This window comes from Micromys minutus (assembly GCF_963924665.1).
Source record: "Micromys minutus genome assembly, chromosome: 18".
Taxonomy (NCBI): Eukaryota; Metazoa; Chordata; class Mammalia; order Rodentia; family Muridae; genus Micromys; species Micromys minutus.
This window is the reverse complement of record NC_137953.1, coordinates 15349790-15374590: the sequence shown is the minus strand read 5'-3', so window position 1 is coordinate 15374590 and position 24801 is coordinate 15349790. Positions and strand designations below refer to the sequence as shown.

General features: G+C 40.4%; 1 protein-coding gene and 1 pseudogene across 2 annotated transcripts; both read left to right on the top strand.

Moving 5' to 3' along the window:
* The first annotated feature begins 589 nt into the window (after positions 1 to 589).
* LOC308432391 (rho-related GTP-binding protein RhoE-like) lies at positions 590 to 1602 on the top strand (annotated as a pseudogene). The gene has a single exon. The product of its transcript is annotated as a rho-related GTP-binding protein RhoE-like (transcript).
* Positions 1603 to 23723: 22121 nt separating this feature from the next.
* On the top strand, positions 23724 to 24429 carry LOC308432525 (acyl-protein thioesterase 1-like; the record flags this gene model as incomplete). Its single annotated transcript, XM_080932305.1, has 2 exons — positions 23724 to 24372; positions 24428 to 24429. Coding segments are annotated over 2 exons (651 nt in total).
* Between the last annotated feature and the right edge of the window lie 372 nt (positions 24430 to 24801).

Below are 24801 nucleotides of genomic sequence, written 5' to 3'. Positions count from 1 at the left end.
CATTAAAGAAGAGATAGTAACCTCAGTCAGATAAAAACTGCAAGTGATTGAAAAGAAGATAAAAAATAAGTCCATTGGTAGGTGGTGAAAGAATATTAATGGGATAGACATGCCATCTTCAAATGCACATACAGACAGCAGGCCTGAGACAAGGGTGTGACTTGCATAACTCAGAGAGAACCCTCTACAGACACCCTGTGATTTTGAATGGTAGAAAGTCTGAAATGCACAGGGCCTAAATGCTCATCATTGTGGAAGATGATAAAATAGCTTTTGCACACAGACCAACATAGGACTGACAGTGCCTGATTTGGGAAGTCTCTCAGTAAGTTTGAGGTTAATGGCAAACGCAGTGAGTGATGGTGGGACAATGGTCACAATGAGATCATGATTTTACAGAGTATATTTTAGCCAATCTTGTGTTGACACACAGAAAAAATGTGCAGACTATTATAATTTTGGCCTCAGATGAACTTATAGGATATTTTCCTTATCCTAATATGAAAAGAACTCAATGATATTAATTCTAATGCCTAGAACTGAAAACCTGTTTCAGAATCTATATGTATTATTGTTACAGGACTTAAGAATGAACCGAACGGCAGAGGGATCAGAATTGGACTTGGGAAGAGAGGCACGGAGTCAGGCAAAAAACTTGGAGAGCAGTAAAGAGCCGCTGCCTCTCCTCTTCCACTCCGCTGCGCTTAAGGGATTCCCTCTGGCCTTACGATTTATTTTTATATCTGCTTTTTATAGAGAGAAGTATATTTTTTTTCTTCTAAAGAGAAAATTCCTGTTCCCAAGAGAAAATAAGGCAACATCAGTAAAGGAGAGAAGAGCCAGCCAGAAATTATCCAGTAAATCTATAATGGATCCTAATCAGAAAGTGAAAGGCAAGATAGTAGTAGTGGGCAACAGCCAGTGTGGGAAAATCGCGCTGCTCCACCTCCTCGCAAAGGACTGCTTCCCCGAAAATTGCATCCCTATGGTGTTTGAGAATTACACTGCCAGTCTTGAAATCGACACACAAAGAATAGAGTTGAGCCTCTGGGACACTTAAGGTTCGCCTTACTAGGACAACGCCCGTCCCCTCTCTCACCCAGATTCTGATGCTCATTTGCTTTGACATCAGTAGACCATAGTGTCTGGACAGTGTCTTTAAAAAGTGGAAAGGTGAAATCCAGGAGTTCTGTCCTAATACCAAGATGCCGTTGGTTTTCTGCAAGTCTGATCTGAGGATAGATGTCAGCACATTAGTGGGACTCTCAAATCACAGGCAGACTCCTGTGTCACATGATCAGGGGACCAACATGGCCAAGCAGATCGGAGCGGCCACTTACATAGAATGTTCAGCTCTACAGTCAGAAAACAGCGTCAGAGACATTTTTCACGTGGCCACCTCAGGGTGTGTTAATAAGACAAATGAAAAAGGTTAAGCAGAACAAATCACAGAGGGCAACAAAGCAGATTTCACACATGCCTTGCAGACCAGAATTCTCGGCAGTTGCTACGGACTTATGAAAGGACAAAGCAAAGAGCTGCGCTGTGATGCGAGGCCTCGCCATCTTTAATGAGGACACGGGAATCTGGTGTGAAAAATGAAATACAAATTTAAAACAGCAAAAGCAAACGAAAAGATGGAGTCAAATGAAATGCACAGCCAAAGTCACATAGACACAAACTTAGGAGGCCCTTGAAAGGATACCCACATTTTCGGATCCTGTCCTTAGTTTCGGCATGTAGACTGACTGATGAGAAGCAAATGCCTTGAAGAGTTTTGTGTGACAAGAAGTGTGGCTTAAAAAATACGCCAAAACAAAGGAAGCTATAAATTGGCGAGCACTAAAGTAGAGGGGGGATCAGTACTTCCTAGAAGAACATCCACGCTCTGAATGGTGCTTGGGTATTTTCGGTTTTGTGTTTGTGGTTTTGTGACAAGCTATTCCTGGATCTCTACTTTGATTTAGTTTTTCCAATGTTTTAATCCCCGTTTTCCAAAAAGTATGTATTTGTAGACCTTCCTCGGTGTGGAACGTGCAATGTGACCATAGCGTTTAGTTTTCTAGAGGATGCGATCTAATTTTTTCCTAGCACATCATTAAAATGGAAATTGTATTGGGACCCGGTGGGATTCGAGAGGAAAAACTTGATGCTGCTTTGAAATCTTGATTTCCTGAAAGTCCCTGCTGAGCGAGATGGTTGGAAAGCATCGCCTCCGTGCCTTTCGAGATGCGTCGACCAGCACTACAGAGATTGCATAGAGCAACTGTAAGAGAGGTGCTTCTTATTCTGTCTGGTTAGGTTCGTCCTTGTGATTGTCCTTAACAAGTGATAAATTGTCCCGTGTAATATTTTTTGTGCGCTTTTTAGAAGAGAGTGTGTGGCTTTGTTTTTCTTTTTGCCATCGTTGATGAAAACAAGAAGTCGAATAAAAGATGTCTTCGTTTGATGTGATAGGGATTAATGAGTAGGCAGGTGGGGGCTGATTTCACCAGGAGACACCTTGAATGAAGGAGTAGTCATTAGCAGAGAGCACAGTTGTTGAATGGGGCTGTCTGGCAGGAAGTTCTACATCAAATACACAGAGCAAAAGGTGTTCTTGTCTTGGATGTTGCCCCCAGACTGGCAGCAGGCAGTGTTGGTGGGGTTGTAAGCTATACAACCACTTTGAAAATCAGTCTGGCGATTCCTCAGAAAATTGGACATAGTACTTCCTGAAGACCCAGTTATTCCACTTATGAGCATATACCCCAGAGAACCTCCAACATAAAGCAAAGACACATGCACCACAATGTTCTTAGCAGCTCTATTTATAATAACCAGAAGCTGGAAGGAACCCATATGTCCTTCTGTAGATGAATGGATACAAAAATTGTGGTACATTTACACAATGGAGTACTACTCAGCTATCAGAAACAATGACTTAACAAAATTCTTAAGAAAATGGATGCATCTAGAGAATATCACCCTGAGTGAAATCACCCAGTCACAAAACAACAGACATAATATGCAGTTACTGACAATGGGATACAAACCCCAGAAAGCTCTGAACACCCAAGAAACAACTCATAGACTGTGTGCAGTTCAACAAAATACATATTTTTTAATTAAAATAGAACTGTATCACATCTCCCATTCCTCCCTACAGCCCCTCCTAGTCTCTCTCCTATCCTCTCAAATTAATAGCCTCTTTTCCTATATTGGTGTTACATATATACAAATGTTTATATATATATATATATATATATATATATATATATATATATATATATATATATATATACATCCACAAATACTTAATTACAACCTTAAAAATGTATTTGTCCCGGAGACTTTGGGCTCGGCCAATCTGCCACCAAGACCAGCAGTCCCTAAAGTTTTAAAGACTGGTAAGTAGGAGATCTGGACAGCCAGGGAGCAGAGAGATCTCTGCAGAGTGCACACGGAAAGCGTGCCCCTGCCCTGCCTGATCCAGGGACCAAGGACACAGCATTGGAACCTCTGTTTCTACCCGGCGAATTTGGGGTGCAGAACAGGGCTTGGCCCATCTGCCACCTGGACCAGTGGAGATCCAGAGACACAGACCAGATACAAGGGAAAGGAGAGAACATATCACTGATAACAAGATGGCAAGAGGAAAGCGAAAGAGTATATCCCAAAGAAACCAAGACAACCTGGCAACACCAGAACCCAGCTCTCCCATAACAGCAAACATTGGAATGCCAGACACTCCAGAAAAAGAAGACACAGACCTGAAATCATACCTCAAGACGCTGATAGAGATACTTAAACAAGAACGGGAGGAAAAGCAAAAAGAATCAGAAGCTTTTAAAGAGGAAACAAAAAAAGCACTCAATGAACTCAAAGAACTAGAACTACTGCGTCACTGTAAAATCTTTGAATCCCATAGGGAACCTTTTATTTCAAAATCAATGCTGGTGCTGTTTGGAGTGAATGGCACTATCTCTTGGCCAGTGCTGAGGCAGTTAGAAAGGATTACAGGTGCTGGAATTCAGAGGCTAGGAAGCTTTTCAAAAACGCAAGAACAACCATAAAAGCTACCCATTATGTAATAAACAGGAACCCTGCACCTATTCCTAATTAATGGATATGGTCATCAAGACTTTCCTAGACCTTACAGGAAGGTAGTTTAGATTTTGTAAAGTAGAGAGTTCAAAAAGTCCCTCATGGAAAGCACATGTTCTGCAATTGTGATGCAGACTTCTGATAAAGAATAAAATGACTAAATGACCGCAAGTCCACCACTGCCACCGATAATGTTGGCAGAGTGGCTATATGGAGTTTGAAAGCTAAAGTGTTTATTTATCTCCAGCTGCCTGCTCAGATTTAGGATTGAATGTGAACAGGGACAGTGAGATATGAGAGTACACCAAAGGTCACCCTCCAGCCAAAACTTAGGAGCTATTTTCTTTATTCCAATCACTTCTTAAGTGTTAAAAAGGGTTTATCCCTAAAAAATTCTTTCTGACGAGAAATACAAAGGGCAAAGAGAAAATTCCCCTCAGCCTTTGAAAATCTAGTTCCTTCCATGTCCCGCGCAAGTCATCTCGCCCGCAAGAACGACGCGGCACACACAGGATCCTTCTGTAGCAAGCTTTAATAACTCTTAAGAGGGAGAGCCAAAGCTATACAAAGCGGAGACACTGAGTGCACCAAACCCTCCCCTTATATAGGGGTTTTGTCTCGCCTCGGACGTGGCGCCTCCTGATGGGCTAGGGCCAAATCATGCAATGTGATGTCAGAAGCGAGCACCCGGGTCTAGGAGTGTGGCTAGGCTTTAGGCGGGCATGCTCTGGTTATTTACCATTGTTCCTTAATGGAAACCAGCGCCATCTTGCAATGGCATGTGGGGCGGCGCCCCACATCTCCCCCTTTATTATTTATTACAAGGCCAGCCGGACACCCAAAGAATGGAGGGTGGAGATAGAGGCCATTCTCCTCGAATGATCATGGCGCACAATTAGTTGCGTGCGGTCAAGACTATGTACAAGCACCCCGTCAGGGTTGTTGACGTTACCCTAACAGGGCCCTGACCGGTCTCTCTGCCGTTTTGTGAGGGAGGGACACTGGGGCAGGCAACCCTCTGCAAGAAGGCTTGTCTCCCAGAGAAGGTGGGGGCGACTTCTCTGTGCGATGCCCTTTGCTCTACAACCCTCTTGGGCTGCTCAAGCCTGACACTCATCCTCGTGCAGTGTGTCTAAGGACACAGAGGGTGCAAGAGCTATCAGGCCGGCGACCGGCTGCCTACTGTTTCAGAGCCGCGAGCCAAACGCCTGCCGAAGCTCCCTGTTCTAGGGCGACAAGCGCCTGAGTCATCATCATCTTATCTCTTTTTGTTTGATTGTAAAATTTGCAAAGCAACCAAAGAATAAACACAAGTCCAAGGCTAAACAAAACCCCGAACAAACCCACCCCCACCCATTCCTTAAAGTAGGACAGCGCAGATGAAATCCAGGGGACGAATCCTTCGGTCAGCGATAAATCAAGGCATGTGGAGTTAATCTGCAGGATGGCCGTGCGAAGTTCTCTCAGGGTCTGGTCAAACTCCACCGACCAGTTCTGCAAAATGTGCTGAGACAAAGTTTTAGAAAGATTAGCAGCTTTAGTAAATTTTTCATATTGGACCGAGGTCACACACAGTCCGGGCAGGTGGTTTTCACACCCCAGTTGAGCAATCTGCCACAGTACATCTATCTGTTCTTGCACCAGATCTATACGCTGGTTGACTATCAGTAGTCCTCCTTGGATTTGGGTATAAGCCAAATGCCCAGCCTCCATGGCTGTAGTTACAGTGGAGGAAAGTTCATTAATGGTGGCTGCGGCTTGTACTGTGCCGGACAACGCCAGGGCAGAAGCAGTTACAGAGGCAGCCACGGCTGTGGCAGCAATGATGCCCACAATCAGGGCTGAAATTCCAAAGTCTCTTTACCATTAAGGCTAACTACATTTCCTGTGTTATCTGACAAGAGCGGGGACAGGGAAAAATATGGGCCAACCTCGCCTACCATGCGCGACTGGCACCCCGACCAGGGTAAGATATGGCGCATGTCTTTTTTTGCTCGGCAAAACGGGGCTAACTTTGGCTGCTTTAAGTTTTCTGAATAGCTTGAGTGGGGCCAGGTTCCAGTAAGCTCTGTATAGAAGATCTGGCCCCAATGGGTCTTATTATCCCAACCATTAACAATATTAGACACAGACTGAACATGCAGCCCCAGGCACCCAGGGGTTGTTGAATTAAGGACAAAACATAAGCTCCCAGGGAGATAATGAGTTCTATTGTCTATGACCCTTTCTATCTGTGAATCCCAGGGAAGAAAGGGCAAACCTAGTTCTCTATCCGTAGTAAAGAACCGAGGGAAAATTTGGGCATTATACATCACCGGCATGGGAAAAGGGAAAGTTGACATTATCCCCCATCGATACTCATGAGCAGACATTCCCGCCAGCGTTGTCATCAGCAGAAGCCGGAGGACAGTCATCTTCCTGGGTGATTGTGTGTGTTAATCGCTCTGGGACCCAGAGTGGATTTTCTTCAGTCTGTGGGAAAACACAAACAGCTCCCCTGGATCTTATAAGGATAGGATCCGGGCCTCTCCATTTGTTAGATAGGACATCTTTCCATTTTACCATTTCTTTTGGCCTTTTTGGCTTGGAGCAGTGCCTGTCAGCAGCACTCCGGCCCTCATCATCCAAATTTAGAAAATTCAATGTAAAGAGAGCCATAGAGAGCGCCACTCTCGGGCCATGGGGTAAATCATCCATAATACCCCCCTTTTGTTTAATTAAGTAGGACTTAAGGGTTTTATGGGCACGCTCAACGATGCCCTGTCCTTGTGGGTTATAAGGCAACCCAGTAATGTGAGTCACTTGCATCTGAGCGCAGAACTGCCTGAACTTTTGAGAAGTATAAGCTGGGCCATTGTCAGTCTTTAGGCACAGAGGCTTTCCCCAGGTGCTCCATGCTTCAAGGCAATGCTGAATTACATGAGATGCCTTTTCTCCAGAGAGTGGGGTGGCAGACAAAACACCTGAACATGTATCAACAGAGACATGTACAAATTGTAGCTTGCCAAAGGACGGAATATGGGTAACATCCATCTGCCAGATTTGCAATGGGGAAAACCCCCGAGGGTTGACGCCAAGGCGAGGGACCGGCAGAAACTGGCAACAGTTATTACACTGGGTCACAATGTCCCGAGCCTCCTTCCGGGTCAAAGAGAAGCGCCTGCGAAGGGTTTCTGATGTGACATGAAATTTGTTATGAAAGTCTCTGGCCGCCTCAAGTGAGGGAGACAAGGCTGCTGCAATAATCTTAGTGGAACGATCGGCCAAATCATTGCCTTCAGCCATTGGGCCAGGAAGGCCAGAGTGCGCCCGTATGTGGACAATGTAAAAAGGGCGTGTTCTTTGTAGTAGAAGAGCCCGGATCTGTTCTAGGATAAGGGCCACCCTACTAGAGGGCTTTATCATGCCTGCAACCTCTAAGAGCCGCACAGCATTAACTACATACAGTGAATCTGAGACAATATTGAGCGAGCAGGCAAACTGTTGAAAAACTTCCAAGACAATCATACATTCAACCACTTGTGGTGAAGACTCAGGATATTGTCTAGTATGGGGCACACCATTGACTATATAGGCTCCCGTTCCATTTTTGGAGCCATCTGTATAAACGACGAGCCCGTCTGGGAGCGGATGGTCCCGGGTGACTTTGGGAAAAACCAATGGATGAGCTGCAGCAAACTGAAGGATGGGGTGTTTGGGGAGGTGGTTGTCAAACTTTCCAGAGAAAATGGAACATAACACCGCCCAATCATTGGAGGCAGCGGCCAAAATTTGAACCTGCTGTGGGGTATAAGGGAGTACTATGGTGTCAGGTTCGAGGCCAAAATACTCAAACATCAGCTTAATGCCTTTTAAGGCTAACCGAGCGACCGCTGAGGGATACCAATCAATAATCTTGGCAGGAGAGGCTTGGGGATGTATCCAACACAGAGGCCCATTTTGCCATATGACGGCTGTAGGCAACATCCTGGTGCTTAAGACGCAGACCCAAACGGGTAGGGCGTAGTCTATTCTTACCAGATGAGCCTGTGTCAAGGCTTCTTCGACCTTATTAAGGGCCTGCAGTGCTAGAGGATTTAAGCTCCGGGGGGAGGTAATATGGCTGTCCCCCTCCAAAATGTCAAAAAGAGGCTTAAGCTCGGCTGAGGGTATCTTAAGAAAGGGCCGAAGCCAATTAATGTCTCCAAGCAGCTTTTGGAAATCATTTAAAGTTTTAAGATGATCTCTCCTAATCTGGAGTTTTTGTGGCCGAATACTTTGTGGCAATATATGTGCTCCCAAGAAAGACCCTGAGTCTGCAATCTGAACCTTCTCAGTGGCTATCTGCAGCCCCCAATCTTGCAAAGTTTGCTGCAAGATTGGGAATGCTTTATGTAATAAGACCAGATCTTTGTGGCAGAGCAGCACATCATCCATGTAATGGATGAGCATTATTTGTGGAAAGAGCTTTCGTATTGGCAGGAGGGCCTGACTAACATACAACTGGCATATGGTAGGGCTATTAGCCATGCCCTGCGGCAAAACCTTCCATTGATATCGCCGGTCCGGTTCTGCATGATTAATTGAAGGGAGGCTGAACACAAAGCAAGGTCTGTCCGCCTCATGAAGAGGGATGGAGAAAAAGCAATCTCTTATGTCAATAATAAGTATTTGCCACCCCCGAGGGAGGGCTGACAATAGAGGCAGTCCTCTCTGCACCGGCCCCAGCAGGGACATTTGTTTATTAATGGCCCTCAGATCATGGAGGAGACGCCATTTTCCAGATCTTTTTCTGATGACGAATATGGGGGTATTCCACGGGGAAGTAGAGGGCTCGATGTTTCCCTGAGCAAGTTGGTTTTCTACAATGTCTATTGCTGCCGTTAATTTTTCAGAGGTAAGAGGCCACTGGGGAACCCACACCGGATCCTCTGTATTCCACGGAATGGGTCGTGTTGCCCCAGTGGCACCTAGGAAAAACCCAGACCTGTTTTATCAGTGTGTGCCCGTGGAGAAACGGGGCATGGGTCTCCTTGTTCATATTTTCCTAAACCAGATCCCTCTTGATATCCATGTTTTTCCATCATGTCTCTCACATGGGGCAAATACTCATTTGTAAGAGTTAGCCCTAAGTCAGTCATAACATCTCGACCCCAGAGGTTAACTGGCAATGGCAACACATATGGGGTAAATGTCCCCGTTTCTCCTTCAGCCGTTTTCCAGACCAGGGCTTCAGTGCTCATGTCTGGACTGGATTGATACCCTAGCCCTTGAAGGGAATGAGATGACTTAGTGAGGGGCCATCTTTTTGGCCACCAATGGGAAGAAATGATGCTCTTGTCTGCCCCTGTATCTAAAATGCCCTCGAAGCTTTTGCCACAAATGGTTAATGTCAGGCGTGGGCGAGTTCCTAAGGTTAATGTTAAGTAGGCTGAGTCTGTCCCAGAGGACCCCATCTGGTTTTTACTCTTTTGTATAGGTTCTCCGGGGGCGGGGAGCAGTAAAACTTGAGCTATACGGTCCCCCTTTTGTACAGAAAATACCCCCTGGGGGCTTGCACACAAAATTTGAATCTCAGGGACATGTTGATTATCAATAATTCCTGGGTAAACAATTAGTCCGCGGGCAGTAAGTGCACCACGGCCAATAATCAGGCCCACCGTATCTTTGGGCAAAGGGGGGTGTAGTGGTTGTGCAGGGACTGGGCACACCCCCATCTGAGGCATTAATAAGATTGAGGAGGCGGCTCGCAAGTCCATTCTTGAGTGTCCGGCTGCGGGCTCCCCTTGGATAGAGATTGGGCCTTGACAAACGGAGTTCCGTATTTTTGCGGGCCCCGGAACCGGGGGCCCACTGGCCCGTTTTTTGGCTCCTCATTGGCTGAGTTTTGAAGGGGTGGTAAGAGGTTGCCCCTCAAATCTCTGACCGATCTACATTGATTGGCCGTATGATAACCCTTTTGACATCTGGAGCACAATGTAGGAGCCTTACGTTCTTTCTTTAGCTCTTGACAGTCTCTTGCCAGATGTCCAGGCATTTTGCAATTAAAGCAAGTGCGTTCTCGCCCAGTAGGGGGAGGCCGCCTCTGCGCCTGTAGGATGGCGGCAGCAAGTCCTGTATTACTCAAAGGGCTGCCAATGTCTCTACAGATTCTAAGCCAATCTTGTAGGCCCTTATTTTTTCTAGGGGCTATGGCATTTTTGCATTCTTGGGAGGCTTGTTCATAAATTAACTGTTCTAGAAAAGAACCCACGGCATCAGGGTCTCCAAAAATTTTGCCCGCGGCATCCATTATTCGTGCCACATAGTCCGAAAAAGGTTCTTGGGGGCCTTGGAGAATTTTTGTGAGCTGGTTGCCTCCTTCCCCTTTCTTATTTAACGCCTTCCACGCCCTGATGGCCGTACCAGACACCTGGGCGTAGGCTCCCCATGGATAATTTGCCTGATCTGCCGAAAAGCGGCCCTGCCCGGTAAGAAGGTCAAAGCTCCAATCCCTTTGTTCAGCTGTAAGCGCGGAAGCATTAGCCCGCGCCTGACTTTGCGCTGCCTCATGCCACAATGCCTTCCATTCCATATACTGACCCATACTAGGGAGGGCAGCCTTAGCGATGGTTTGCCAATCAGCGGGTGTTAAGGCATTTAATGCCAGTCGCTCCAACTGCATGATTGTGAAATTGGCATTGGGACCATATTCCCTTATTGATTTTGCAAGCTCTTTTAATTGGTTAAATTCAACAGGGGCATAAACTCTGGCATTGTCAGGACTCTCAAAAACCGGGAAAGCAAAGCTGAGCTGATGGCGGACTTTGTCTGTAAGGCGCGAAACAGCCTTGGGGCGGGTCTCGTAGGGCGGCGGAGCCAGCGGGGCCGTAGGGGCCACCGAGGCTGGCCGGGGGGAAGCCTTTACTTGAGCTCGTGGTTCAGGCCCTGAACGCGGCGCCCGGTTGGTCGCAAGGTTCCTGTGCCACCACTCATCAGGGTGATATCTTTCTCCTTCATATCGTGCAGCTTCTTTTTCTAGATCTGCTTCCTCTTCTGCATCTAACCTTTCATCCTCCTCTTCAGAGGAATCTCTAGGGGTGCTGACGCGAAGCGCCGCAAGTTCTTGTGTTGGATAAATGAGGCCTGTCTTAAAACGAGGCCGGGCAACAGGTTCCCACCATGAGTCGGACCCTCTATCAGGTGAAACGGGCCTGGGGCCCAGTCTTCTCTCCCGCCCTATCTTCGGGTCTGCGGGAGGGCCTTTTTCACTTATATGTCTAGGGGGATATGTTTTGGCGCGCGCACCCATCCTCTCACTACGTTCAGATTCTGACATGCCATCTTGCACAGTTTCTAGGACCATCTGTCCCTCTCTTTTAACCTCCTCGCAGGCCTCATCCTCCAGGCAGTTTTTTACCCGATGTTCACAGAGGTAGGAGGTGAGGATAAAGAACAAAAGAACAAGAACAAGTCCAACTATCCCCTCTGGGAGACCTACTAACGAACCGGAGAGACCCAATAAATGAGAGAGAGGAGAAAAATCTGACATACCTTTCTGAAGCGTAGTCTGCGCTACAGTTCTGAATCCACCCCACCACGGGGGGTCTCCGGAGGTGCGGACGATGGTCTGGTCAAAATTTTCCCGGGTTTCGGCACCACATGTCCCGCGCAAGTCGTCTCGCCCGCAAGAACGACGCGGCACACACAGGATCCTTCTGTAGCAAGCTTTAATAACTCTTGAGAGGGAGAGCCAAAGCTATACAAAGCGGAGACACTGAGTGCACCAAACCCTCCCCTTATATAAGGGTTTTGTCTCGCCTCAGACGTGGCGCCTCCTGATGGGCTAGGACCAAATCATGCAATGTGATGTCAGAAGCGAGCACCCGGGTCTAGGAGCGTGGCTAGGCTTTAGGCGGGCATGCTCTGGTTATTTACCGTTGTTCTTTAACGGAAACCAGCGCCATCTTGCAATGGCATGTGGGGCAGCGCCCCACACTTCCATGGCATGCCCTTTGTGCATGAGTGTAAAAGTGTAGTTCATTGTGTTTATAAAAGTTCACCACTCAAAGGTCAGAACCTACAATGGGATAACTTGTTTTACTCCTAAAATATCTACATGAAGTCTTAGATGTCTGGGTAATAGTATGGAACTCAAGACCTTTAGAAGTGATGAGATCATCCTGGTGGACTTAATATAAGAAGAACTGGCACCTGATAGAAGATCAATGACTCAGGAGGAAGAATGTGATCTACAACTTACCAAGAGAGCCTTCCAGAATGCTGCTAGTTATTGCAGGACCACAGAGAGTAGGGCAGTTAAGTTCTTTTATTTGTTTGAATTTTTAAAATTACTTTGTTTCTCACAAACATAAGTAATTTGTTTTGTTGTTTGTTAGACATAGAAAAATTCATTGAAAAAGTGTGTGTGTATGTGTGTGTGTGTGTGTGTGTGTGTGTGTGTGTGTGTGAGAATGTAAAACCTCTGTATGCACACAATTGAGCATGTGATGGTACATATATGCATGGTGTGCATTTTGTCATCAGAGGACAACTTCAGATATCAGTCTTCACATTTTGCTTTTTCTGAGATGGGGTCTCTTTGTATGTTTTCTGCAGTGTGTGCTAGGGTAGCTGACTGTATGCTTCTGAGAATGAGTTTCACAGTATAACTCTACCTTCAGTATGTGTTTGGGTACACTGGGCTTATAGAGAGTGCTTGGAGGCATCCAGGTTCTACATGGGTTGTAGGGATTCAAATTCATATTCCCATGGATGGGTGGAAACCCACTGAGCAATCTTCTTCTGAGCCAGCACCAGAATGTTTTATGTTAGCTTTACTTCTTCCTTTTAAAATACTAAGATTTGTTCCTGATGTCTATGTCTACATGCACTTATGTGTTTTCATACATACAGGTGTCTCTGGTGGCCAGAAAAGAGCCTCAAATCAGCTGGAAATGAGAATTGCTCCTTGTTCCTAGGCAAAAACAACAAATGCTCTCAGCTACTGTCCTTCTTCTCCAGCCAGCTCTGTCTCTCAGTGTTTAATTTAAACACTCAGTACCTTATTGTCAGTAGTCAATATTTTATTTGCCACTAAATCATGTTGCTCATAAATAAATGTTGGCAAGATTATAAATGATAGAGCCATTTAAACAACAAAGATTTTAATGTGGCCATGTTCCAACTCTTTGTGACATGATTTCTTGCATTTCATGTTGATATAATTCTCTAGGACCATAACAATATTGGTTTAAAAAAAATCTTCATTGTTTTGAACTTTATACAAATGGGAAATTGGTAAAGAACTATAATTAGAAGTTAAAACACTAAATACTTCTAATTTAAGGCACCACTGAGTTTTATATATGTTCACTTTTAACTATTGTTTATAATTCTCAGCAATTAGAAGTGTCAATTTTATGACTGAATTTTTATATTTTGAGTTTTAATTTCTAACTAAAATTATTTCTAGAAAAAATATTTACTCACAGCGTGTGTGCTGATTTCTTTAAAAGTGCCTGTTTCAGGCTTTTTAGTGTATTATTCACAGGCTTATAGGTATTTGTATATCACCAATATAGGTCCCTTTTCTAATTTAAATTTTTTCTTTGTTTATCACATGCATGCTGTTTATTTTCTCTTAAATTGTAGCTCATCATTTTCATCATAATGTTTTTTTCTATTTATCTTCCTGTTATTTTTCTTTTGGTCTCTATACAAAATATTTCCTTTTCTTACATCATAATGAGACTATTATTTTTATCTCTAATATTACATTTTCTTTTATAATGAATATATGGGCAAATGAATTTTTTGCCATATAGAATTTTATTGGTAAGTAAGTATGACTTCCAAAGTTTTGTTTGAATTTTCTTAAATTTTTAATTACGTGTGTGTGTGTGTGTGTGTGTGTGTGTGTGTGTGTGTGTGTTTGTATGTGTAGAAGGTGTTAGACTGCTAAAAAAGGGTTATATGAAGTTACAATTGCACTGGAAACCAAATGTATGCCATCTGCAATAATAGTATGAGCTTTTTAACATTGAACTACCTATCCAGTTCTTGACTATTCTCCACTATATTCTTAGAAAAGTTTATGTGTACACTCATTTATACACATGAATTTGATGTTTTATAAATATTTAAAAGTTTTATAAATAAATTTGTGGTAAACTCTAAAACTTGGGTTATTTTTGAGAAATATGCTTATTTGTATGGTGTATTACGTGAAATCAAACATCAGGTTTGAAAAGAAAGAAAATAATTCTTTTGTATGATCTCAATTCCCAATTTTATTTTTTATTAAAAGTCATATACTATGTATATGTGCTCATATTCTGCATTTATGATCATACATAATAAAATATAATTGACTATTGTATTAATTCTATACAATTTTGCAATGTTTACACTTAATATTAATTATAGTACATACAAATTCAGTAAAGCAGTAATATTGATATTTCTAAGTTTGAAGAAGGAAGAAGCTTTTTATTCATGCGTCCCACAGTGAATATTGCTTACTACTACAAATTATTCCTAACCTTATTCATTATACATGTGAATAGTGGAAATTGCTTAATTTAAATGTGGAGATAAATGTAAATCCTGCATTGTAGTCAGTAGTATTAATCAGTTCTTTAAACTTTTTGAAAGTATATTCTATAAATACGAATTTTTCACAAATATATTTTAAATTGTTCAAATTGGCTGTCATGTACACTTTTGTCTTTGGTTTTATTGATATGGGAATCTAAATGATCAATTGTTACAAAGATTTGTTACTTGGTCATAAACACCAATCTTATTCCCAGGACCTAAAATTATAATTAAATAGGCTTTGCTAAGTCTTTCCAGAAGACTACTAATTACCCCTTTTATTTCTTCCTCATCTGATAAGCAATCTATTTAACTTGATAAATGAAACATTTGTTGTAATAAAAATCAATTTAGAATTAATTACTATATTTCCATGACAATACTGATGCATTTTCAGATATACTTCAAATTTATTCACCGATTTAAAGGTATTTGAATCAAAACCATAAAGCCATGTTTTAAATTGTTGTACTTGGAGAAAATGTGATCATGTAATCCAATGGGCTAAGTCAAGTATTGTCAAAGCAATTGACCGAAGGAAACTTTTTATCTGTGGGTAACAATGTATTAGTAAGCCACCCTTTGCCAACTATTGATCTTCCAAATTCCAGCTCCTCCTATCTCTATAGGAAAATCTTATTCTAATTTTTTCAAGGTATTAAGACTCTGTTCTGAAAATGGATGTCATATTCACATTCATGCCTCTTCTTCCTCTTTATCTGTTTTATTTTTCTTGTTTTGAAAGAATTTTACCTAAATGAGTTAAGTAAAAAACTGGTCAGTACTTTAGAAATTGAAGAATCGTGGATTCTTTTGATCCTGTTCTTACCTTTTCATGAGTGTATCCACAAGTGCATGTACTTGTAGTAATGTGCCTGTTTGGAGGAAGGAGGATGGCCTCATGCATTCTTCTTGATGTTAGAGGCTCTCAGGGTTTTATTATTTTTATTTGACAGAGTTTCTCAATCAGCTCCAAACTTCACACTTAGTACAGGCTGATCAAGGAGCCTCAAATATCTACCTACGTTTGTCTTTCCTGCAGTAAAATGAATAAACACTGGCCATACCTCATGCTTTCCCTTGAGGACTAAAGACTAAATGCAGAGCCTCATATGGAACAGACAACCAGCTCACCAATAGCTATCATCCTAACACATTGCATTTTATTTTTTAAAAGTGTTTGAAGATAGTATGCTTCTTGTTATATGCTTTTTTAAAATAACATATTTTTATTAATTATCACATTACAGGTTCTCCTCCCTCCTCTCTGACATTCCGTCTTTCTCCTCTCACCTCCCCCCTCACCCTCCTGCTTTCTTTATTCTCAGAGAAAGAAAGCTATTTCTTTAACAAATACAGTTATAAACCTGTGGCAAAGGAAGTTTCCAGGTAAGAGGGCATAGGTGGATGAAAATAGCAGGAGTAGCATCAAGTTGTGAACTTGGTTAAATATGTACAGCTTATAGTTAATATACCTAATTATGAGGTGAGTAAGTTAAGCTATTTCTAGAGAATTGAAATCAGCACCATGGTTGCTTTGTTAAGGGATCATAACCAGAGTTCTTCTAGGTATATTATGATCAAGCCAGAAGACAAATCTACCCTGAATTATAGTATGATCTGGCTTGAATACAGACTCACCCTTAGCATACACCTTTAATCCCTACAAATGAAGGTAAGGTTAGTTTGTAGAAGGAAGCATGCAAGTTTGATAATGATGTCTAATTGAGGGGCAGAGAAAGTGACAAATAAAGATTTGATGGAATTGGTCAGTGATAAGATATTCCCAACTCACATGAGAACAGAACTGGAGGGAGAATTTACTTAAGAACAGGTTGAGAGAAAGATAGAATGGTGTGTGCTGTGTGTGTGTGTGTGATGTGGCAGGTTTAGTAGTTTCACAGAAACAGATGTCAGAGAGAACACGTCAGGTAGAGGTGAGCATAGTAAGAACATGAGAACGAGGCAGGAGATTAGAACATACTTCCAAAATTACTAGGAAGCCAAGCAGAGGAATTTGCCAAAAGCAGAGAGAAACAAGCTTTGAAAATTAGATTATAAGGAGGCTAAAATCTTCCAGGCCTAGGCTTCAGGATAGTTAGAACAGAGAAAGAAACTCTGTGGGTTTAGCCCAACTTGCATAGCTTGAGTATAGCTCTTATCTCATCCCATCATCTGAGGAAATAAAAGCAAGCTTTACATTGACTCAATATCAATCAAAGAATAAAAGATAATTTTTGAGTTTCAGAGGCATTTTTCTTTGATTGGATAGTGTTTACTAGAAACTTAAATGTATCCCATGACCAAAGAACAATACAATGTATGTAGTGCCTAGCACAGAGCTCATAAAAGGAAATAACAGGAAATGATCAGTTTCTCATTAAATATATTGTAAAAAAATGCTAGACATAAAATACATAAACTTTCTATAGTTTCACATACATAATATGTGACATATAATATTTTATAAGAAGCTTTACAAAATATTATACACAAATAGGAGAAACATCATACTTGTATAATTTACAGAGCTGAGATCCACAATCCCAATGCAAAAAAAAAATGTTCCTGTTATTTCAAGTTCTATACTGTGTTGTATGAGCAAATTTAGAGGATGTTTTCATGGTCAAGTCTTCAATGGTGGACTACATTATTTAATAATTCCATGGCTTCACATTTATCTAACCACTTACTGTGTGTAGAGATGATAGTAACAGTTTTCATTACTTTAAAAATGTATTTTGAAAATCTCATCACATTGCTGTTTCTTTTGTTTAATCTCGCAGTAGTTCTAGTCAAATGTGTTCAGCTCTGCTACAATTTTTTGTCTAAGCTTTATTGTTTTGTTTTGTTTTGTTTTTTTCTCTTCATGATGTGGTTTCATTTTATTTATATCCCAGGGTTCACTCCTTCAGATGGAAAACGGGGAGTTCAGTCTGTCCAGCTAAGTTTTTCACTTTTCTTGTAATAGATTTTCTTGCTATCCATTCAGTTGCTGGCTGATGAAACATTGAGAAGAAATTTCTTTCTCAGATCTTTTCACATAGCTGTGATGTGTTAGAGAACTCGGGTAGAAAAATAAAACTTACAGAAGAGAACCATGGTTATAAAATCAGTCTGAGACCACCTAATTTTTTTCCATCTAATATGAATCATCAACAACACAGCTGGTTACTCTCTGTCCTTTGCAAACCATTCCTTAGCTGTAGCTTCCTCTAAAATAGCATTTCCCATCTTGTGTTAGTTACTGAAAACACAAGAATCTTTGTTAGCTTTTCTCTATAACAATGAATTTCTGATGGGAAAAGGTTTATTTATTTATTTAATTTTACATATTGGTGAATGGGTTGATGCCTAACTTAAGAGAGTAGCTGTTTAAAGATAAATTACATATTCATGAAACTACTTATGTATAGTATGTGCACACTTCCATGCAGTTTGGATACATTTGGAACAACTCTGATGGCTTCCTGTGTTTATTGATCTTATGAACAAAATATAATAATGGAATCTCTTTCATGTATCACTTGATAATCTTAAAGTTCATTTATAACCTTGCCTAATTCAAACTATAGATGGTATCACAGCTTTGATGTAAAATTATATGCTTCATGAAAATGAGATTTGTTGGGAAACTGGTAATGATTTCTCACTTTTCTGCATGCTTTGTGAGTACAGGCACTTGCTTCTTTTGATCCAGGCCATATTTCTGTGGATGTTTGCAGAATAAAATCTTCTGGAAGACAGAGGTTAGTACTTTTCTTTGAACCGGGGGCAGATCTGTTTACTTGCTACAATAAAGCAAGCCAAATGTTCCCATCCCATGGAAAGGTCAAATAGAATTTTGTGTTATGCATTATAAATAACTCTGGTTTTCTGAACTTGGGATTCATTGGAGGGAATGCAAATGTGCGACCCCTGAGACTACCAACTGGCTGTCTGTGTCCCAAGAGTAAACAGGACAAATTTGCTGGAGTCCATGAAGCTGTGGCAGGCTTACTTCTTAATTTGCAGAGTAAATGTCTCAGGCCTTTGCAGTTGCTAACAAGCCTCGGGGAAATTGTACATATTAGAAATGTTGACTACGAATGATGATGAAATTAATGGGTTTTGGTTTGGTGTTGTTATTTGTTTTCCTTTGTTTTTTAAATTAGGATTGACATAAATGATGTTTAAATATCTTAAATATGCAAAAGCAAGAGCAGAGATTTTAATCTAGAATTTACTAAATAGGGCAACAACTCCTCTTATAAAGTGACTGTAGAAAGCTGTGTGTTTTCTATATCCTGAGTGGTATTACTATTATTGATTTAGTTAGATATATCTATGGGGCATTGTAACACTGATTATGTTGTGTAATAATAACAGAGTTAGCATTTCCTCCTCTCCAAAATGTTCAAAAGTTGTAACTGACAGAACAATTGTCCAGAACTATAGAACAGAACATAGTATTAAAATAGAGGTTCGAGCACATACTCATCAAATCAGAGTAATCATTGTAATTTCTGTTTCATCCTGTTTGTAGACTTACATCTCTTGCTTCTAATCATTTATGAAATATTTACTATTTCACTGTAAGCTCCAGCCATTCTACAGTGATTTAGACCTCAGTCCTTTTGTCTTATCCTATTTGGTGAACACTTCCCAATTTTGATTTATCCCTAACTTACCATACTTCTTTGTCTCAAGAGTTTGTATTCCTAATGCAGATAAACTTTTTAAATTCCATGTAAGAGAACAAACACAGTATCTCTTATGCTTTAATTATTTTTTCCATTAATTTATTTATTCACTTTACATTTCAGTTGATGCTCCAACTCCTGGTCCTTCACAAAGTACCTCCTTTCTTCCACACTCTTCTCCTCTGAGCAGGTGCAACTCCATCCCCCCTGAGTATTCCCCCACATTGGCACATCAAGTCTCTGCAGGTCTAAGTACATCCTTTCCCAGTGAGGGCAGACAAGGCAGCCCAATTAGGGAAAGGGGTGGATTCAGCAGACTGGCAACAGCTTTAGGGACAGCACTTGCTCCAGTAAAGAAATCCAAATGAAGACCGTTTGCACAACAGCTACTTATGAGAGGGACCTAGGTCAAGCCTGTGTATGCTTTTGGGTTGGTGGTTCAGACTCTGGAAACCTCCAAAGGTCTAAGTTAGTTGACTTTGTTGGTCTTTCTCTAGAGTTCATATCCACTTGGGAGTCCTCTGTTCTTTCTTCAATTATTCCATATGAGTCCTTAAATATCCAATGTTTGCTTATGGGTCTCTGTATCTGTTTCAGCCAGCTGCTGTGTGGAGCTTTTCAGAGAAGAGCCATGCTAAACTCCAGTCTGTAAGCATAAAGGAGTATTATTCATAGTGGTTAAAATTGTTGCTTGCACAATGGATGGGTTTCAAATTGGGCCAGTTATTGGTTGGCTATTTCTTCAGTCTCTGCTCCATCTTTTTCCTTGCATTTCTCTTAGACAGGATAAATTTAGGGTGGAAAGTTTTGTCGGTGGGATTGTACAGCCAGCCCTTTGATTTTCTTTTATTCATACTTAAAACACTTTAATGAAGAGGTTATTTTTCAGTAAACACTCTGTTATTTTACAAATGAAAGAAATGATTTAATTAAAGACCACCTCTGCTGTAATACAAGCCAGTAACCATGTTAAGTTTTTAAACTAAAAACTTGGCCAAAGAGCCCACCGTATTCGCATGTTTGCTGACTACTCTCGGTGACAATTACTGATGATGTTATTTAGAAGTATTTCAAAGTGTTACATAATAGAACTCTTAAACCAATCGTACTTCTCTGAGGTTTGTTACCACGTGAACTATATTCTACTACACATGTTGACTCCTTCGGACATCAGTACAAACACGGCTCTTAGAAACATGAACAGGAATCAGTACTGCACTTGAGTCAGACTCACATCTTTCCTATTTGCATGCTCATTCTTGCTACTGACTTAGTGTTTCTGCAGAAATAACAGTGAAATTATATAAAGGAAAGCATCTGCCATCAGAAGTTCAATAGAATGTAAATTCCTTTAAAAATGTTTTCATAGAAAATGTATTTCTCTAAATCTTCACTTTTTCAAAACCATGTTCATGATACTCATTCATATTTTTGATATCTTTTTCTTATTGGATAATTTTATATATTAAAGAGTGACCACCATTTATTTTTCCTTAACATCTCTTTTCATTTTAAGATAGTGATTTTACATTTTAATAGTCGGCCTTTTTGTTTATAGAAATGAGTCTGGGTGACTATAGGCAGCAGAACATTGTGTAGAAACACCCAGACACAGAGTTCAAGAGTATTAGAACCTAACTGGTGTGGATGCTAGATTTGTACTCCATTTGCCTACAAGATATATATGGACTCAACTGCTGAATATCTCTCCATCGCTTTACATTGTCTCTCTCCCATTAAAAATATTTATTTATTTATTCATTCATAAATTTATTTATATGTGTTTAAATGTTCTGTTTGCTTGTGCATGCACCCTGTGTATGCCTGGTTGTGCAGGGACAGAGAGGGAAACATGTTCTGAAAATGGAGTTATCATTGTTTGTAAGCTGCCTGTGTGTATTGGAAACTGAACCAGATCATTCTGTAAGAGAAGCAAGGATCCTTAATTACTGATACCTTTCCATCCCTGATATTTTTGATATTATTATCAACATGTGCCCTTCATTTTTTAATCAATAGCGGTTTATTTCCTCCATGTGTGAGTAAATGTGCTATGAACTTTTTTAGAGATTTGCTGAAGGAAGATGCCAGTCTCAAATACTATGCAAAAGAAAAGAGTATTTCTTTTTCAGAAACAATCAGCATATAGGAGTCAACCATTCATACACAATGGCAACCACCAGAGAAGCTCACAATCTTCTTTTAAGCACAGTTAGAGGAACTACAAGAATGGAAAGGTCATTTTTAATATGATTGGGTAAGTTTCACTTATATTAGTAAATTTCTAATTGCTTGCTGTATTAATTGTATCAGTTTTGGTCAGGCCTTAGACAAATTCTGAGAACTGTCTCTGTTCTTGGGCTAGTTACCTCTCTCTGCTAGATGTCAGTGCCGTTGCTGATTAATGGCCGATTGTTTGTGATTTGTTGAGAATCCTTGCCTGAGTTTTTGAAAAACTGAAACTTAAAGCCAAACATAAAAATTTGTCTGTTATAAAATTAAAAATGTTAGGTCCTCTCAATATGCCTATATTTTTTCTTGATATGTATATGTTTAAATTCTGAGCCCAAGGCCTCAAATTATGTCTATCTTTGGAGACAGTATTTAATCAGATAATTAACAGTAAATAAATCTCTGGTTGGACACTAGTTCAATAAAAACATTCCCACTTATTCACTTAAACAAGATTTTAGGCCTTAGACCTATAAAAAGGAGAATGATGTCAGGACATAGAGAAAGTTCAACAGAAGCTTGGAGAGAAAACAACCTTGCAGTAGACTTAGAGTTCCTGCTTTCAGAGCTATCAAGAAACAGACCCACCTTGTTTAAAAAGAAATATCCTGAGGGATCTTTCGAACTTAATACGTGTGAGTAATTAATGCGGGAATATGAAGAAGTTAAAAGGCTGAAGGTCATAGGATGTTATATTTGGATTTGTAAAAAAAAAAAAAAAAAAAAAAAAAAAAAAAAAAAAAAAAAATTTCTAAGGTGACCGAGTCTGACTGAAGTTATTCCAGGAAGGTGTAAACTTTATTTTCATCAAATACTCAAAATATAGTGATAATTGTTATAACTATCACCAATTGATCTGACATCCTATTGCACAGTATTTTCAGTACTACTTCCTCACTGGCAAATGAGTAGGGATCACTCTATACACAATCATTAATAAATTATCATTGGTAAAGCATACTTTTATGTATAGTTCCCACATTAGTGTTTATCTCTGACAGTGTTTGGATGTACTATTGTGCCATATAAAACTACATAAATCTTTCAACATATATATTAAATATATTAATTGAATATAAAATAACTAAATACAAAATAAATTAAATATATTTATAAAAAAGATATAAATATGCATTCATACTAAATTAGTCATTTTCTAAAATTTTGAGAAAGGAAATTAGCCAGTTAAATAGTGTCATAAATAGTGACATCCCAAATACTTTGATTAATACAGAGTATTGTAGGGTTTTAGTCATGTTGGACATAAATCAAATTCCTTATTCAATACTTGCCTTATATATTAGTCAGAAAATATGAAGGATGGATAGTGGCAATCTAAATAGACCCCACCCTCTACTTCACTGATTATTAAAATAGACTTTTTCCTTTGATAATCCTACATGATTCTAATTTTTAAAAATATATTTAGAGATTGCATTTATGTTATTTCCTCTCCAAATTCAACCATATATCTTGCCTTGCTCTTTTATATTTATGGTCCCCTTTTCTAGTTTTTGTTATGAGATATATATATATATATATATATATATATATATATATATATATATATATATATATATATCACATACACAAAACCACACAAAAGTACAACCTGATTAGCCTATTCACTGTATAATATGTATATATGTTATATGTATATACTTATGTAAATGCATAATTCATATCTATGTATTTTATAGGTACACACACACACACACACACACACACACACACACATATATATATATATATGATGTATATGTATAATGTTACCTGTGTGCATATGTCTTCACTGCTGACCATTTGAACTTAGATAACTAATGGGTATTCTCTTCCCTGAATAAATATTTCTATGGTTCACTCTGACTATGGATGTATAATCCCTGTTAAAAATGTCTCCAGTCACATGACACCCAATTTATTCACTAAAAGGCTTCCCTAGACATGAAAACATGAAGGAGACTTTGTGTGGAAAAGGAGAAGAAAGAAAGGTGAAAAGAGAGGTGAGGCAAGGTAGCAAGTATCAAAACTATTATTTGTATTTATATCTATGGAACTATCTTTTATCAGTTCTTTTAAAAGGTAAAAATTGGGGCTCGCACGCCGTTCGGCTGCCGGGAGCCCGAGCTCTCTTCCGCTTCCGACACGCAGTCCACCAGCCAATACATGTGCGGCCACAACGTGTCCGCCCCGATGCCCGCCGTAGTGCCCGCCGCCCAGAAGGCCACCGCCCCGGTTATTTTCCTTCACGGATTGGGAGATTCTGGGCACGGATGGTCAGAAGCCTTTGCAGGTTTCCACATCAAAAGGTCCCACATCAAATACATCTGTCCACATATGCCTGTTATGCCAGTCACATTAAATATGAATATGGCGATGCCTTCTTGGTTTGATATTATTGGACTTTCACCAGATTCCCAGGAGGATGAATCTGGAATTAAACAGGCAGCAGAAACTGTAAAATCCTTGATAGATCAAGAAGTGAAGAATGGCATTCCTTCTCACAGGATTATTTTGGGAGGATTTTCTCAGGGAGGCGCCTTGTCTTTATACACCGCTCTCACCACACAGCAGAAACTGGCTGGTGTCACTGCACTCAGTTGCTGGCTTCCACTTCGGGCTTCGTTTACACAGGGGCCTATCAATAGTGCTAACCGAGATATTTCTCTGCTCCAATGCCATGGAGATTGTGACCCTTTAGTTCCCCTAATGTTTGGTTCTCTTTCTGTTGAAAGACTAAAGGCATTGGTAAATCCAGCCAATGTAACCTTCAAAATCTATGAAGGCCTGATGCGCAGCTCATACCAGCAGTTTTGTTGAGGGGGCAGAATGTGACCGGAAATGGGACAGTGAACAGGATATAAAGTGAGAAATGATGGATGTCAAGCACTTCATTGATAAGCTCCTACCTCCAATTGATTGACGTCACAAAGAGGCCTTGAATAGAAGCTCACCAGCATCACAGTAATAGAGTATAAAACTTTTCCCATGACTGATCATGAAACTTCTAGTGTTCGCAGTGTTAAAATGTTTTGCAAATACATATCAATGATACAGAGTAAATGCTGTCACCCTAATGGGAAATATATGATCCTTTTAAGTTTTCTATGCATATATGTGTATTATATGTTTCAGAATATATTAGTATTACAGCAGGTAAGTGAAGCAACTCGCTTCTTTGTCATTCATTCAACAAAATAAGATAACACAGCAGAGTTTTATTACATCATTTAAAAATTACTAC